The sequence below is a fragment of the Hyposmocoma kahamanoa genome, unplaced genomic scaffold (assembly GCF_003589595.1).
Source record: "Hyposmocoma kahamanoa isolate Upper Pololo Valley unplaced genomic scaffold, ASM358959v1 88, whole genome shotgun sequence".
In the NCBI taxonomy this organism is placed as follows: domain Eukaryota; kingdom Metazoa; phylum Arthropoda; class Insecta; order Lepidoptera; family Cosmopterigidae; genus Hyposmocoma; species Hyposmocoma kahamanoa.
The window spans coordinates 14975979-14993996 of record NW_020654466.1 but is presented as its reverse complement, the minus strand read 5'-3'; the positions used below and the strand labels follow the sequence as shown (position 1 = coordinate 14993996).

The following is an 18018-nucleotide window of genomic DNA, read 5'->3' as shown; positions in this document are numbered from 1 at the left end:
GGTCCGACGTCGCGTGAGTAGAGGGTGAGCGGGGACATCATGTTACAATAGTTTTATTATGAACTAGTGTATTTTGGCAAAGTAATCGATAATATTTATTTTTCATTAAATGTTCACACGCATATTACATGAATAAAATAATAATAAATTTAGTAAATTATAACATAGTAATAAGAATATGGCATTAAGTACTTTATCATTTACAATAACATGCCTGAATTTCACAATTTTTTCAAGTTACGTAATTTGGTTGTATTATGATACTCAATAGTAGGGATGTTACGGATGCAAAAATTTTGACATCCGCGGATGCAGATGCGGATGCGGATTATTAGAAGTTCACATCCGCGGATGCGGATCTGATGCGGATGCGGATTTGATGCGGATGCAGATGCGGATTGTGGGATTTTAAAAGGATAATTATATATTTATTTTTTGGCATAATTAATTGAAAATCAATTTAATTATAACTTTTAATTTATTAAATCATATTTTTAGAACAAAATAACTTGTGACAAAACAAAACTTTAGCTTGAACTTCAAGCAACAAACAACAACAACTATACAATATAATTCACCAATCTTTAACTTTAATTATTAAACAAAAAAATATGATTATGAAACTTCAAGCCTTGAAGTTTCATAATCATATTTTTTTGTTTAATAATTAAAGTTAAAGATTGGTGAATTATATTTAATAAATAGCAATATTGCAGCCTTTTCAGCTTCCAGCCTGTTTCTTAGTGGATTATATATTAATCCAGCTCCACTAAATAGTTGCTCGCTGGGAACACTGGCTGGTGGAGGTGATAAATATCTGCATGCTAATTTGGAGAGAATTTTAAATTCACAACCGTTGACTTTCCACCAATTAAGTGGATTTCCCTCTAAATCCAGTCTTTTTTTGTTACGATAAATAACTAATTCTTTGCGGAGAAGAATATCGGGGCTACTGTTGTCCGGATCTCCTTCACCTTCGTCTTCGCTCGATGAATCTAACATCATGGCAAGATCGCTTCTTAAGCAAGTCTTCTGACCCGTGCTGGACGTTCCTGGTTCAGGATCGAGAGAATCTTCCATTCTCATTCTTTTTGTTTTTTTCGCTGGCGACATAGGAGAATCAGTAACGGCAGGGTCATTAATCATCTTTATTATTTCATCTTTTATTTTTTCTTCGGTGACTGGTTTGAAAAATTTATGCTTGTAACGAGGATCTAAATATGTGGAAATGGCATAAAAGTTGTTATCTTCCAAAGAAGAAAATTTCGCTGAAAATTGTGATTTTAGGTTAGAGACTGCCAACTGAATAGCATCACTTTCTCGTGGTTTTGTTAAATAGTCGTCAAGTTTTTTCAAAAGCATTTGTATCATAGGAATCACAGATGATATGAATGCCTGAGAGCTACTCATTTCACGAGTAGCTTCCTCAAACGGTTTCAGTACTTCAATACAGCATTCTATTATTTTCCACTCTTCAGGCAAAATGGATTCAATGTTATTGTCATTGGCATAAAGACTTAATGCATCTTTTATCTTCAGAATACGCTCAAACATGTAGAACGTGCTGTTCCAGCGCGTCACACAATCCTGGAATATTTTAAGATGCGGTTGATTAAGTCTGTCCTGAATTTTTTCAAGTTGCTTTTGAGCAATGACTGAATGGTTGAAATGAGTACTAATTTTCTTACATTTTTGTTTGACGTCTTCTATGCTTTCCTGCGATCGTAAACCATGCCGAATAACAATTTGCAACTTGTGAACAGTACAATCTAAATCATTTAGCAATGCTAATCGCATTCCTCTTTTCATGTTAGAGCCTTCATCTCGTATTATGCAATGCACTTTTTCATTTGAAATATTCCATTCAGCAAGCATTGTGTTAAATTTTTCTGCAATGATATCACCAGTATGACGGTCATCAAAAGTTTCGCATTTTAACACAATTGACGATCGTTCAAAGTTTTCTGATACTCCATGACAAGTTAGGCTAAGTAAAGAAACACCTGAGCTGGGATCTGTCCAAATATCAGAAGTGAAGGACATGTAATGATATTCTTCAATTAGTTCTTTAACTTTTCCAGCGAGTTTTATATATAGCTCATGGCATATGAAATCAGTAAAAAAATTACGTCCTCTAAAATTATATTTCGGTGCTAACTCATGAATGAGACGACGAAATCCAAGTCCCTCCACAAAGTTAAATGGTAAATTTTGAAGCGCTATCATTTCGGCAATGAGTTTGTCAAGCTTTTTTGAATTAGGATTGTTAGTATCCCACTTCTTTTCTTTTTGTAGTACATCTTCTAACGAAAGCTGTTTCTTAGCTTGTTGCAACGGCAACGGAGTCACAATTGTACCTGTAAAAAATACATACAAAATTGAAACTAACTTTGGATTCTGGTTAGTGCTAAAAAAGCCTAAAAAGTGAATATTTTCACTAATACCTAGAACTATTTTTTTATTTTAAATTGAATATAAAAAGTAACATAAAAATCATGTGTATAGTATAATAAATAACAACAATATATTTTAGTCACAGTATAATATAATAAAGTAAGTAATATAAAATAGCACCAAGTATAATTATCATGATTTAAATTGAAAACAGCAAATTATTAAAGAAATTAAATGAGTTTATCTAACCGTCACTAAGTTTGTAAAACATCTTATATTCCGTGATTTTCGGTACATACCTGCTTCATCATTTTTTTTCTTCAATTCCTTTTCTTTATTCGCACTTTGAAATAAACAAAACTCTTCCGGGTGTATTGATTTCAGATGATTTTTTCAATGAAGTAGTAGTGCGTCCCTTCCGCGAGTAACTTTTATTACATATTTTACACTCCGACTTTTCCGGATCATTTTTGTCTATTGTGAAATAAGTCCAGATATTGCTTTTTAATGGTGGCGCCATTTTACTTTAATATTTATATCAAAATATTCTTTAAGTTCTACACAGTAAACACTCACTTTAATTTATTGACAATGAGAAAAAAATAAAGTCCGACCGAACTTTCGGACGGAAGTTTCGAACTGTCGCACGGAAGTTTCGGTCGGACTCTAGAAAAAACACAACAAACAAAACCTGTCGAATCTTGTAGCAATTTGCGCCTTCCTATTCGTCAGTTACCGAATGAAGTTAGCAATTGTCAAAACAAACGCAAGGCACGTGCCACTCTGGCTCCGCCCACTTTCTTTACATGTTATAACTTGTTCGTGTGCATTCGTAAAAACTCCGCATTGATTGATGCGGATGTAAATGCGGATGCAGATGTCTGAATTAATGCGAATAATCCGCATTTACGGATGCGGATGCGAATATTCGTAACATCCCTGCTCAATAGAGATGTGATGTGACTATTTATTTTCGTTAAATGACATCAGCTGATCGAAACTGTTCATGGCGAAATTTCCATAAATAACGTAGTTTGTACTAAAACAACTTTGCTAAATAGTTTCATACCATTAACTGAATCCGACCTTCAAATATGACTACACCTTGCTGTTACACCCTGTATATAATACGAATACAAAAAATTATGCTTTATCACTTTCTAATTTAACCTCTTATCTCAAGTATTTTTTGCCAGTTCTGACTGTTTTAATACAATTCATCTGAAAAAATTTGCTATATTTATTTCTATTAAGTACATTTCTAGTTCTTTTTTCAAATAAATACTTTTTTAACCTTGACTTTTTGCTGTCTTACTCAATATCAAAAACTCTTAAGCTACACCTACACTATGAAAATTTGACTGCTGCGCAAAGCGGGAACATTAAATTTAGAGCTTTCTCTCAAGACGACGTGGGAAGTCAAGTGGCACACTACCGGTGGTACACAACGCCTAATGGACCTGCAGTCCATGCTCCACCGGTGGTACACGTCGTCGGTCTGAACGTATTATATAATAATAGTTCCGGGCTGGCGAAATAGACGCTGGTTCCAGCCGGATCGAAGGAATTTTTCTTTGTGTTTATTCGGTATTTATATCAATAATAATCACAAACTAGTGGAGTAGTTTCACATAACAAATATCCATATCGTGATAGCGAAAACACAAAAATCAAATATTAAAATAACCTTTGTTAAACATTTTCTGCCTTTACAAACAATCTCAGTAGATACAAGGCTCTTGAGTTCCACTGATGTAGGCGTGAAAATTCCGGTAGGTGTTACATTTACATGTATAATATTTGTGTTTTCACAGGCAAACAAGGTCCTAAATGTGGCTTAATTTTGGTTTAGTAAGTTCTCTTTTTTTTGGAAAAACCTTATGCAATTCCTTTGGAGGGGTTTTTCACCTATTACCCTAAAAAACAAATTCACAATTAACCCTGTCTGTCTGTCCTTTAAGAAACAAGAAAAAAATATCTCATTAATTACTTTTACCTTTCGCTATAATTAATTATACAAGCTTACGAAATTTCATAAAAACATCTAAAATTAAAAAATAATGTTCCAATCACCGCCTTCGCGCTGTGGGCTGTGTGGGTTATGTTATGGAAATCGGAAATAGAAGCGTCGACGCTTGGTAGCATGCGAGCGGCTACGCGCGTCTCGCGCGTAACTTGGGCAACGTGAGGCGTCAGACGCCGACCAATCTGTGATCCCGGCGCACTAATGCGAGCGTCGTCGTCGCGCATCGCCTGGCGGTGGAGTTGAAAAACAGGACGCAGCGCGACGCTTTGACTCTGCGCCAGTGTGAGTTGAGCCTAAGCGGGTCGCAATTTGCAGTTTTTGAACACATTATAGAGTTTATGATATGCGTATAGATTAAAAATAATTGAGTATCATGGTGGTCAATTAAACAGCATAAGTGTAAACTAATTTAATTACTTTATTAATAGATATTATACATATGTACATGAAGATGTAATAAATATTGTGTGCAGTGAGTAAAAAATAATGTGTGAGAAATATATAAACATTTCAAACCTTCCATGTTACTTCTAGACGTGATCGTTACTCGGCTTTCATCTATTTACCGCTAGATAGCAGCACATTGAGTATATTCTCAACATAAAGTCGAAACCAGAAAAGAAAAAAAAATAAACAAAATGTCGTAACTTGCAAAAAAAGTATTGAATTTTCAACAGTATGCCAACATGGTAAAGTTTAATTTAAATAACAGCCCAGAATCCCTTACATCTTTTCTACATCCTACTCGCGTTGGACAGAGACTTCTAAAAGCCGCACTACTAAACTGACTCAAAAAGATAAGCTCTACCTACTACATAAACGAGTAACAAGAAAATTCTACGAACGTGGGTTTAAAACTAAGTTGTCTCTTGTTTGTGTGCTTATGACTAAAAGTGTTTTTATGTGTTAACCTGAAATTAACTTTTCTAATTCAGATATTCAGAGCTGAAGAGATAATGCCGTTGCGGTATGGACTTGGAACTATTACCCATTACAGAGAAGTATTACGAAAAGAGACATTTGAGGGTGTCTACGGATTACTTTCTGCGTACGTATAAGTGTTGAAATTAGGCACCTATAGAATAACAAATCATCTCCAGTTGTAGTTTCATTGTACCAATTGTTCTATTGCAGACAAGGCCCAGAATGGCGTGATTTTCGCACAAAAGTGAATCCAGCTTTGTTAAAGCCTAAACTTGTCAAATTATATGCGCCAGGACTGGATGAAATTGCACGAGAAATGGTGGCAAAGTAATAGAGATGTTCCTCTCCAAGTACCTATATTAAGAAATTACAGCTAAATGATAGGCGTTACAAACTAAAGAATCTATATTTGATCTCAGCTGTTTATTGGGTTATGCCGTTGTAAATCGTACACTACGGAGTTGCAAGCAATATTTTTTTAGCTCGACAGAATCATTAAACTCCTTAAGGCCCGTCGCCCACTGAAGCAACGGCACGGCAAGGAATTTTTAGGTGACGAATAGCAATATACCTTAATAGGTGTACCTATTGCTAATAGCAATAGGATAATAGCAATTTGCTATTGTGCTAAAAATTCCTTTAAAATTTCCGTTGAAATTTCAATTATAATGGTTGTAACTACAAAAAGAAAGCTGTGGTAAGAGCTAACGGCTTTCGGAATGCCTCGGCAGCCTTCGGTATGCTTCGGCATGCAACTGAAAGTTATTCACTCAAAATATTCTTCTCGGAATATAGTATTCTTCTTTTTCAGCAAAGCAACCATTTTTCAAACATACAACTGGTAATAATCCTTATTGCAACTTTACGACTGATTTGAAGAGAGACTAGACGCGAGCACGAAGTCGCAATGGTATGCTTCGGCAATACGCAGCATAATTGCTGTCAGTGTGCACTTGCATGTAGAAATGCCGAAGGATCCTTTGCGATGCCGTACCGTCAATGGACGCTGGGCATAAGTGAATTAATAATTAAGTAATCACATGTTATTTTCAGAATAATAAAATTAAAAGACGTCAATAATTATCTGCAAAACAATTTCGACTCTGAGATGACAAAATTTTCTTTAGAATCCATTGCCTTGGTATGTCTCGGGACGAGACTTGGTTGCTTGAAAGATAATTTGCCAGGGGATCATCCGGCAGCACAGTTAATAAAATGCGTTACCGATAGTGTGGACTTAAGTTTTAAATATGAATTGATGCCAAATTTTTTGCAAAAATACAATACTCGTATGTTTAATAGAGTGATGAAATTATTTGATACACAATGGGAGTAAGTAATTTTTAAAATCAGAGTTGAAGTATGTAAAAAGAATAGTTTAAAAATATTATTATTAACTAATATGTTTGACAAGTTAACAAAGAAGTTCGTTAGCTTATAATAATTTTTTCGACCAACTACCTTGTCAGTGTTTCTCATATTTGTCTCCTTTAGGTACCCATAGCTCAATGCCTGTACAGTTTATTTTCACTTCTTGTACCCTTTTATCTGATCGATATAAGTTATCCTGAGTCCCATTTTTCTAGTTTTCATAAAGGTGACTTGTAAGACATAAGTCTTGCAAGGTGGCGCGGTATTATTATACTTGGTCTTTTTACAGTATAAGTGCAATGTTTATTGCGCAAGCAAAGCAACGTATCAAAGAAAGAGGTCATGATATTCCAGAGGAGGATAAAAGCGTGATTGAGAAACTGCTAGCTATTGATGAGAAAGTGGCCGTTGTGATGGCCAATGAAATGCTCATGGCTGGGATCGATACGGTAACTCGATTCTTACACTTAAGTTCGGGCGATTGTTACACGTTAGATATGATATGAAACTATTTTTTCAGTCATCGCGTGTCTTTGTTTTTTCAAAAAAATGAAAGTTGGGGTTCTTTAATTATTTTTAACCGACTTCAAAAAAGGGTATGGTACTAAATTCCACTGTATTTTTTTGTATGTATGTTATGCGATTCTTTCTTTTATTTGAAGGAGGGTACCTCAGTATTGGACCCATTTAAATTTAAAGAAAGTATATCACCTCTAATATTTATTCGTATTTATTCGATACGAATTTCATCGCGCTCAACGCGACGGCCGCGCGTGGTGAGCGCGAATCAAAAACATTGATCTCAAAGTAGGAAATCCCCTGTGTAACACGTAGTTCCAGTATCCACAGTTTAGTGAGAAATTGTACACCGCCGATCCAACTCTTTGTGAAAAAACAAGAAACAAAAACAAAATTAAAAATAAAGCAATAAAAACAAGTTTTGTGAAAACATATAAAGAAACAAAAAACAATAAAAACAGAATAGGTCCAAAAATTAAGTTGGCGTAGTTTTCATTGGAGGTATCGAAATGTATTTAAACGAAAAGGCTCCAATGCACATCCAGTCACTTTCGAGATATGGCAATTTGAAGTTGAAAAGTGTTTCTCACTGTTGTTTTATTTTCAAAACTTTTAATGTCATGTAACTCCAGAGATATTTATTTATGATTATAAGTTGGATTTTTTTGCTGATCTAAGAGATTATAGACTTTAGGAACCATTTAATACATATAACACATTTTTTGATAATTTTGTGGATTGAATCTTTTTTGCTTAAATACGTGCAATTTACAAACAAATAAGATATTAAATTTTGCAGGTAGCCTTTGCAACAACTGCACTCCTTTACAGATTGGCTCTAAATCCAAAAGTGCAGGACAAGTTGCGAGAAGAAATCCAGTCGCATAACACAAACAGAAGATACCTGAAAGCTTGTCTCAAAGAAAGCTTAAGAATGAATACTGTTGTATCTGGTAATTTAAGAAGGACTACGAGAGAACACTTTGTGGGTGGATATGTAATTCCTAAAGGGGTAAGCTATACTTATGCACTGTTAACAACAAAACCATCAATAGCTTTAGTGGTAACGTATCTCAAATTTAGAATTTAAGACTATTTGCTACAAAGCACTGTAGCAAGTTGACATATCACTCATCACATATATTATATAAAAGTTAAAAAATACTGAATGGATCTTATTGCGAATGTTATTATTTTTATTTATACTTAACACTTATAGTTGTCCATTTATAAACGAGTATATAAATTTATTGATTTCATTCAGTATTTTTTTTACTTTCAAATCGTGTTTTCTCAATTCTACAATTTTGAGTTACTACTACAGTAGGTATTTGGTTTCATGTATTGTATCTTTTTCTTCTTCTTCTTTACTGGTTATAACACAATTTAGGATTCTAAGTTTTTAATAAATATTTGTGTTATCATTTTGCAGGTTGATATTGTTGCAGCAAATGACTACTTATCAATGTTGGATAAGTATTATCCTAAAGCATCTGAATTTATACCGGAACGATGGTTAGCAGATAAAAATGATCCTTTGTATTATGGGAACACACATCCTATGGTCATGCAACCATTTGGATTTGGTATTAGAAGCTGTATCGGACGACGTTTAGCAGAATTAGAGATTGAAATATTTGTAGAAAGAATGATTAGTGAACTCAAAGTCAGTTGGGAAGGGCCACCAATAAAAATTGTTACCAGAATCTTGAATACTTTTAAGAAACCATATTATTTTAAGTTTGAACCGATTAAGTAGTTGTGTTCAGTTTTAGAAATAAAAAGGGTATTTTCAAATATTTATAAAATGGCAACATTATTTTTATATATCTTTAACCCTTAAACAGAACCTTAGAGCATTTATCGCGCCATAACATCAAGACTGGGTAATTTTTAGGTTAGTTTTCTTTACTAAATATCGGTGGCAATTTTTAATATTTAAGTATTCTAGAATATTATCACGAAGTAATATTTAATATTCGACTTAAGGTAGTAACCTGAAAATTACATACCACTTGATAGGTGAGTAGATATTTATTTTCAAAACTAGTAATAATAAAAATGACAAATATTCAACTTTAGTAACATTATCGATAGGTAATTATTGGTAGTAATCAAATCTTAGCATTCATTTCATCAATTTTCTGTGTCTAATGGAGCAATAAACATTTTTGATGTATTTTCACTTATCGTCGTCTTAGAGTAATACATCCTATGTAATTATTCAGGACCAACAAAATATGTGGTGTAAAATGTAGTAAACGCAATGTTTGTAGTTAGCATTTAAATTAGTTAAATTATACCTCTTTCAGATACTATATTACTTTAATAATATATTTGAACAAGCAGTTTGTAAGTTTTTTCGTTTTTCCAACAAAAATCAATAAAAACGAACTATTTGAAAATTTGAAAACATATGCGAGGTTTTCACTCTAAGGCGACGTTATACTATAATTCCATGAGAGGTACGAAATGTTTTTGGGCTTAAGTTTGTAGTTCTTTAAGACAACTATCGCTTCCGGCACCTACTAAGGTAGAGAACTGTCCGACAAGTATTGTAGGTAGTGTTTCACCTAAACTTGAATATAAAAATAAGCATAAAACTAATGACTCAAAACATGACTGTTGTATTTCTTATAAACAATGAGCAGTAAGATTAGCTTATATTTGTAATCACTATGTTAAACGTAAATATATCGTGGTGGCGAGCACAAATTTCACGCGGCTTACACCCAAGCGCACGATGACGTAAAGCGCCCAGTTACAAGACGCGTAAGTTTTGACAGTCACGGACGACCGCCTGGTTACCACGCTGTCACGTACGTACACACGTACGTACCGGATCCGAATTTAAATGTTTTAAATTTAAATTCGGATCCGGCCGGATCGAAGGATTTTTTTCTGAGTGCTCGATCTTTGCATTAATAATTATAACAAACTAGTGGAGTAATATCACATAAAAAATAATTGAATGTCAATTCAATAATTAATAATGTTTAAATTTTTTTAAACATTTCAATTCCTTGGAGTAATACAACCACGCGGAAGCCGCGCCGACGCAGCGCGGACGCCGCTCGGCCGCCGCGTAGACCAAAGACAAGCAGCCACGAACATAAACCGTAAAAGCTAAATTCAAGCTAAAATCAGAGTGCGGTGCGGTGCACGGTCGGATTCGGACGTGCTCCACTATACAGTAAGAATTATAATAATTCGCGACCCGCGCGGCAATGGCCGCTGCGCGTAAATGACTATGGGTTCCCAGCGACTCATAGCCAATGAACTGCGTTCATCCAAGACGCCGTCGACACTATGGACGAGATCAGCATCGTGCAGCTCTGAAAATCAAATTTCAAGGAAGAGGAGATTTGCAGTGGCAAGGCGCTGCTTTTCCGCATGCTTAGCAAGGCTGAGAAGATGCCACTTCGCCGGAGGGATGGAGGAGCGAAGAGTCTCCAGGACATCATCACGTTGTTAAAGGAGACCGACTCAGAAAACGTGCCTGCTTTCGTGGCGAAGGAACTGCACAAGCTGCCCCCTGTCACGTTCGACCACGTCGCCGTCACCAGGCTGCTGAAGGACATCACGTCCCTAAACGCGAGCCTTGCTGAAGTCCACTGTTATTCAATTGGAGGTCTCGGACAATACCATCAGTGAGTTGCATGCCCAAGTTGCGTTACTGAATAGTGTGGCTTCGGTAAGTAGGTCACCCGTGGCCTGTAACGTAAATACTTGTCGCGGGGCGCAAAACGCATCTACCGGCATTTTGAGTCGGCCCATACGTCACCGACCACTGTCACCACGTGCGTTTCCCCGCTCCCCGCCCCGGCGGAGAGGTCACGCGTAAGCATGTTGACCCCTCAACGTGACCACGCTGCTGTTGCCGCTGCTAACCGATCCAGTGCTCCACAACCACAACCCAAGCAGTTACCAACAAAGGGGAAGAAAATGAAACGGATGGTCATCTCTGGAGATGTATCATCAGTACCACCGAGAAGAGTTGAACAGTGCGACGAGGACGGTTTCAAAAAGGTGGAAAGGAAGAAGTACACCAGCCGTAACCGTAGTAGCACCGCCCCGTCTGGCCCTAAACATTTACTGCGTCCAGCGATAGCGACGACGTTGTTATACGTGTCACGGCTTTATTACTCCACAAAGTCTGCCGATATTGTGGAGTATATACGGGTGAAAGCCAATGCTACTCTGAGGGTCGAGCAGTTGGTGTCCCGCCACTATGTAAATTTTAATTCATTTGTGATGAGAGTATCAACTCAACATCTGTCGACCTTCATGAAAGATGAGTTTTGGCCGAAGGGGGTCATGTATCGACGTTTCCGAGGCCGGCTATCGGACACCCACGTTGCGTCACACGTCGCAGACAATACGTGTAAATAATAATTAGTCAGTAGTGTTTTTATAGTATTATTTTGCGTGTTAGTCTATAAGGTACGTATTTATGGGTCTTTGTTACCTGAATGCAATAAAAAAAAATAGAGCGTATTTTGCCATAACAGTTATATTACATAATAGTTAATTCGTGTCGAGTTAACGCGCCCTTACTGTCAGTTCAAAACTACCACGCGACTCAATGACATAGCGGAGCCATCTTAAGCCGCCGAGTCTGCTTCGCTCACTCGTTAGCGGTGGAAGCGCTTCAATTGAAGTTTACCGTTACGAGTCAAACGGGAGGCGGGCGTAAAGTTCCCATTAAAGACATAAACATAATATTGGTAAGTGCTGATTTTTAAAAATAAGCTACATACCTTAATAGACATAAATCTTTATTCTAATAAATAGTTGTTATAAAGGTTTTCTGTATTTCCCTTGTATCCAAACTCTATACATGGTCAACATCTTTCCTCGATTCACTTGCAATCTTCTATCAATTAAATTCTGTTCTTCATTAAAACCTGCATCTTTAAAAAGTGTCGCGATTTCTTCCTGAGTAAAAAAGTAAACCATAGTGTTATCCCCTCTTGCATAGAAGTTATCAGAAATGCAGCGACCCTTCTTGAATCTCAGTTGAGCCAAATCATATTTCCCATAGTCACGGAATACAACCAGACCTCCAGGTTTTAGGTGTTTGTAGATGTTGTTGATGACTACCGGCATTCTAGAATAAAGTAAAAAACTTTAGAGAATACTGTGTGTGCTTAATGTAGTCTTTAATCTATTTTTATCATCAGATAGTAAAGTTCAGGCCACACAGAGGCGGTACAGCGGGAAAAGCTTTCCAGAGACGAATCGAATTGGAAACCGCACGTACAAAAAATTAAATCAAGACTATCAAAATTCATTTATGCTTTTCTTCAAATAAAGAAGACCACTGACTTTGAAACGGCTCTAGTAACGTATTATGCTTATGCATATGCGTAGCTCAGCTATGGTATTATAATGTGGGGAAACAGTACAAATGCTCCCAGCCTACTTACTGTGCAGAAAAAAGTAATAAGAATATTAGTTAACATTAAGAGTCAAGACTCCTGCAAGCCTCACTTTAAAAAACATAAAATACTCACCTTGCCTTGTATATACATCTTGGAAATTTGTAAATTTGTTAGGAATCATCCAGATCTTTTTAGTAAGAGAATAGATAACAACCCGAAATATGCTTTACGAAATAAAAATAAATTAGTAATACCTACTTCCAGACTCAAACTGCACTCATCAAGTGCATTAGCAATGGCCGTAAAGGTATATAATAAATTACCAGACCAATTAATAGACACTGTTAAAGCTGTAGATTTTAATAGCAAACTGAAAGAGCTACTAGTTAAGAAGGCATACTACACAGTTAACGAATACTTGGGTGATAGATTTTGAACACATTATATTTGCAACATAGAGATTTTTTTATTTTGACATTGATAGTTTTGTGATATTCTAATTTGTATTTTAAATTCTGTATTTAACTTGTTGACATTTTCAATTCTAATGTTTTTAAAAATTATAACAATTTTGAAATGTAAATTTATGTATGTACCTAGTTAATGAGCAAATTATAATTTATTTTAAGACATAAATGTAATGTAAAAGTAATGTGTAACTGTAATTGCAAAAACAACAATATAAGCAATTAACTTTATTAGCAAACTGTGTTAAAGTTTTTGCTACGCCCTAACAGGGTATCACATGCATGTACCAAATTTAATTGTAAGTTTTATTTGTAACACCATGTGAAGTGTAAAATAAATGAAATGAAATGGAAATCTGGGTAGTACACAGCAGATTCAAACGTAGTTCGCGGCGGAATAGCGGCGCGAAAGCGGCCAGTGTAACACCAAAAGCAACCATGTTTCATTTTCTATAGAGACTTTAAAGAAAGCACCACATCGCTGTTGGATAAAGATCAAGAAAATTTTCTGCTTTTATTTGTTACGAAAGCAACATATAAGAAATTTCGGTCGAATTCATATTGAAACCTAATATAAACACACTCAAGAGTTGTAAAAAAAATACAACGTCCAAGCCTGCTCCCGCTCACGGACCGGGCCCCGCCGCACAGTGGGCCCAAATTGATATTTCTTGGACATAGGAATAACTTGTGGAGTACCGAGCTAACTTTATTTTATTTGATAGATAATAACATTCCTAATAACTTTTATTCTTGCATAATTTGTTGAAAAGTTGATAGCTTCAGAGAAAAAAAAAATTATTCTTTGTATGGAGAAACATACATTTTATTTTTTACCTCAAGATATACGAAATGCAATGTGCGTGGATTACTTACAGTATAGTTCCAATCATTTTCGATATAGAAAAAAATAATCCGTCTGCATGTACCCGCGGCTTTATAAGTAAAGGTGCGGCAAAATTGCTAACTCTTTTGTGTGCTTTTTTAACAAAATACGTTAGCTTCGACTAAAGAAAAATTCATTTTAGTGTAATTTAGAGAGTGTTATAACAATAACACGAAAGTTAAGTAGAAACTAGTATATTGTGTTAAAAAATAAATAACAAATCTAAAATTTTGACACCTTTTTACTCGTAAAGCCGCAAGTACCTGCAGATGGACTATTTTTTCTTTACACACATTACATTTTTCTACATTAAGAGATAAAAAATGAAATGTATATTTCTATACTATTACTCCATATATAGATACTCCACAACTTATTCGTATGTCCAAGAATTATCAATTTGGGCACACTGTGCGCCGTTGCCGCTCTGTATGGACGGTTGCATAGACCACAATGGAATACAATTCCCGCGCCCGGACCCGTCCCGCGTTCGCCACGCGCCCGGCCCGTTTGTCATAGCGTTCGGCCCCGGATCGCGATCGCCCCGCTGCCGATTTCAATGTGGCAGGGTTTTTTAGGCAGGTTTCATAAGAACTCGAACATTACAAAAATTCCCGTGGCCAATCATAGGTATAGTATAGTATATAATAAAATAAGTAGTAGTTAGCAACTCACGTCTGTTCGGCGCGTCAATGCCTACACGTCGCTCGGAGCGTAGGGTTGTCATATTAAAATTTTAATGACTACAGGTTGCAAACATAATTTGAAAAAATTAAGGTGTTCATTACGGTATTATCGTGCTGTATTGGAATAATCGTCGTCAAATGCAGTACATATTGATATTTTTATAAGCTGATATAAATTGCGGATTGATATCTCAGTGATGGGAGTAAGATTATGAAATAGAAATTAAATGCTGAACAATTATGAATTAGAGGCACTTATGTTCAAACAACCAGAAGCACAATAATCAATATGTCTACTGTTTCATGAGTGCGTCCGTATTAAACAATTTGTCTTATATACTATGGTAAAAGTGTACACGTACTTGGTAGGATCAATAGCAGATAGCACAAATATCAATACTATGATATCTACAGAATTTTCAGCAAATGGAACATTCCATTCAGTAGCTGTTGCATCTAATACAAAAACATTACACCTATTTGTGTCATACAGCTCATTCTGTTTCATGATCTCAATAGCTTTTGATGAGAAGTCACATCCATAGAGAAATAGGTTTGGATCTGTACTATACTGTAGGATGGGGAATATAGTGTTGCCAACACCACATCCTATTTCAAATATGTAGCGTTTAGTATTATTTTGTGTTACTATTAGCTCATTTTCAGGAGGTGTACTTTTGTTGTCTGGATATACTCTCACTGGTGCTGATGTGTTGTCTGGAGCCAGTTCAGGAAATTCAGTAAAGAGCCAATGACGGTCTTTAAAGAACCTGGAACATTAAATAACTTCGATTGCAAATATGAATCTAAAATTTTATAAAAAAAAAATACATTTCTCACCTGTTCTGATGAATATTATAAAACGCATCCCAGTGTTTGTCCGCATTGTCTTCCAAGTCTTTTAAACATTCCTCAGAAAATATTACTTCGGAATTCTGCATCACCTTTTCTCTTGCGATTTTTTCCTGCTGGTCATCCCACTGTACATTATCCCTGAAATATGTTTTTTATACATTAATACAGCAGGCATCAGTAAAAGTTGATAAGTTACTTTTGGTCCCTGAGATAGTTGAGTTAATAAGTATTCGTTTTTGAGATGAATTAGTTATTTAATACTATTAATCATTTCTTTATTCAAAAAAAGATTTGTACACAGATAAACAAAGTAGGTACCATAAAAGCAAGCAAGTTATAGTATAATTGATTATTGAAATCTGATTATCCAAACCTGGAGGTCTACTCTCGAACTCCATCCAACATCAAAAAAATTTTTTTATTGCCAATGCAAATACCTAAGAACACAATATGTGTTTGTGTTGTCAGTATATAAAACTATAATAGTAATATGATAGGCGCAGTAAGGGGTGGCCAGGTTGGGCCCTGAAGCCTTCTGAGTGATCCAAGAAAGAATAAGAATCACCTAAATAGAGATTAAACTATATTTTTGGATCTAAATCATGTACTTATATTTGTTTATTTGAATGAACTAATATTGTAGGCCTTTTACAGGTTTCCAATTCCATTTCTTTGTAATGGCTCCATCATTTTACACAAGGATTTTGCATATGTCGTGGTTGGAAAAGACACTTTTACATCCGTGCGACTATGTATTGTTAATTATTCACAGGTTTGAAGAACAAATATACACCATTTAGAATCAATAATCATCTCAATATTTAGATGGATGTGTGGAGTGACAAGAAAAGATAAGATAAGGAATGAGTACATCAGGGGAAGTTTGAAAGTAGCGCCAATGATGGATAAGAAGAGGAGTAATAGGTTAGCGTGGTATAATAGACATGCCATGCGGAGGGAAGAATGTCATGTGACAAGAAGAGTACTAGGTATGAATGTGGAGGGATATAAGGGGATAGGAAGGCCAAAGAAAAGATGGATGGATTGTGTGTAAGATGACATGGATAAGAAAGGTGTGAATATAAAAATGACAGCTGACAGGGGAGAATGGAAGAAAAATACATGTTGTGCAAACCCCACCTAGCATGGGATAAGGACAGTACAGAAGGAGGGAAGAAGACTCATCTCAATGTTTAGTAAAAAGAAATGATTGCCATACCAAAAATCAGTGTCTCAGTTTAACCTTGCACTTTACAATGCACTTTATTTATATGCTAAGGCAGGGTTTTTTAACCTTTTTCTAGTCATGGACACTTCGCAAAGTGTAAAAGTGCCCACGGGCCCTTTCCGAAAACATAAAAAAACTAGGCTCAACTTTTCCTAGCTTATAATTATTGTTTGCGATTAAATTTTACTTAACTACATGTGAATAGTTAGTGTGACGGTTGCTGTTCCATTATGTTCGGTAGGCTCGCCACGGACTCCCGGCGTTCATTACATGGACCCCTTGTGGCACACAGGTTAAGAAACCCTGCGTTACAGAATCTTGAAAAGTTCAGTACCATGCATTGAAAAGAAAAACATTGTTCTCATCCGTTAAATATCGAGAACCTCCCGGTGGCTTTTTTCTGTATCTCGTTTTCTCTAATTCTTCTAAATTTCTTTCAAATCGATTGGGTTTCTTACAATATCTAACGAAAATAGTATATACGGTACCACGCATTATGCTTGAAGACTTCGTCAGCATTTTCCAAGTATCGGTTACCGAACCGTGGTCGTTTATCTTTACTAGATTCTTCCATTTATATTTACACTTAGTTTAAAATATAGAAACGTTTACAAATATATAGTTTTATAAACCTTTAACCGTATTTCACAAACCAATAAAAAAGAACAACATAACCATAACACAACCTAAAAAATTGTATTGTCAAGACCAAGATGTCACTGTCACTTTGACATAACGTTACGTTTTCTACTTCTGGCACTTTTATCTACCCCAGACTTAGACTATGGAAACTAAAGGACATGTTACGTTGACATATATAAATCAGACGTTATATGTATATGATGCATTTCGTCGTCGAAAACATAAACATATTATTGTCTTTGTTTAACTATTACGTGCCGTCTTAAGCCAAAAGAGATAGCATTACATTGGTCTGTGTCAAACACGGGAATCGAAAATTCGTAACGTCATTTTAAATGCCAACCGTGGCCATTTCAAGTACATGAGGTACATGATACCGTTGTCAAAGGGAAGTACATCAAATGTCAAAACAAATGTTTTTCCAAATGTATTATTGAATTATTCACATGTATTATAATTAAATTGGACAAAAATATTGACAGTGAGAATAATTAGGTATTAATAAAAATGCGACGCTGCAGCATTAAAGGATGCGGCTTTAGAAAAACTGCAAATCAATCGAATGTTACATTGCACAGGCATGTGTTATTTTTTTGTCTATAAATCACACAATAGCCCGAATATTTTATGTAATTA

General features: G+C 35.6%; 2 protein-coding genes across 5 annotated transcripts in view; one reads left to right on the top strand and one right to left on the bottom strand.

Annotated features, from left to right (window-relative positions):
• LOC113235769 (probable cytochrome P450 12b2, mitochondrial) overlaps positions 1-9059 on the top strand; it is a 22203-nt gene extending 13144 nt beyond the window's left edge. For both annotated transcript variants that reach the window (XM_026471662.1, XM_026471664.1), the window contains 6 exons: positions 5356-5468; positions 5555-5671; positions 6398-6676; positions 7005-7164; positions 8034-8246; positions 8667-9059. In XM_026471662.1, coding sequence (XP_026327447.1) covers positions 5356-5468; positions 5555-5671; positions 6398-6676; positions 7005-7164; positions 8034-8246; positions 8667-8993 — 1209 coding nt within the window. In that variant the 3' untranslated portion in view covers positions 8994-9059. The remainder of the gene's footprint in view (positions 1-5355; positions 5469-5554; positions 5672-6397; positions 6677-7004; positions 7165-8033; positions 8247-8666) is intronic.
• A 2957-nt stretch (positions 9060-12016) lies between these two features.
• On the bottom strand, positions 12017-17314 carry LOC113235700 (methyltransferase-like protein). 3 transcript variants are annotated; one of them, XM_026471558.1, is made up of 5 exons: positions 17229-17281; positions 16932-17043; positions 15498-15650; positions 15020-15427; positions 12017-12344 (listed from the first exon to the last, which is right to left on the bottom strand). In XM_026471558.1, the coding sequence occupies exons 3-5, from the start codon at positions 15596-15598 to the stop codon at positions 12032-12034; spliced, it is 822 nt and encodes a 273-aa protein (XP_026327343.1). In that variant the 5' UTR covers positions 15599-15650; positions 16932-17043; positions 17229-17281; the 3' UTR covers positions 12017-12031. The 3 variants fall into 3 exon arrangements, with proteins under 3 accessions (XP_026327343.1, XP_026327342.1, XP_026327344.1); XM_026471557.1 differs by lacking the exon at positions 16932-17043 and having other exon boundaries at positions 17229-17314; XM_026471559.1 differs by lacking the exon at positions 17229-17281 and having other exon boundaries at positions 16932-17182.
• Positions 17315-18018: the final 704 nt, after the last annotated feature.

Bases quoted from the DNA above. Each gene is read 5' to 3' on its own strand.
- LOC113235700 (XM_026471557.1), bottom strand. From the start codon at position 17,314: ATGGAAGAATCTAGTAAAGATAAACGACCACGGTTCGGTAACCGATAC. The intron at 15,428-15,497 runs GTGAGAAATGTA...TTAATGTTCCAG, and splicing joins TATAATATTCATCAGAACAG to GTTCTTTAAAGACCGTCATT. The intron at 12,345-15,019 runs GTACGTGTACAC...ACTTTATTCTAG, and splicing joins TCTGCTATTGATCCTACCAA to AATGCCGGTAGTCATCAACA.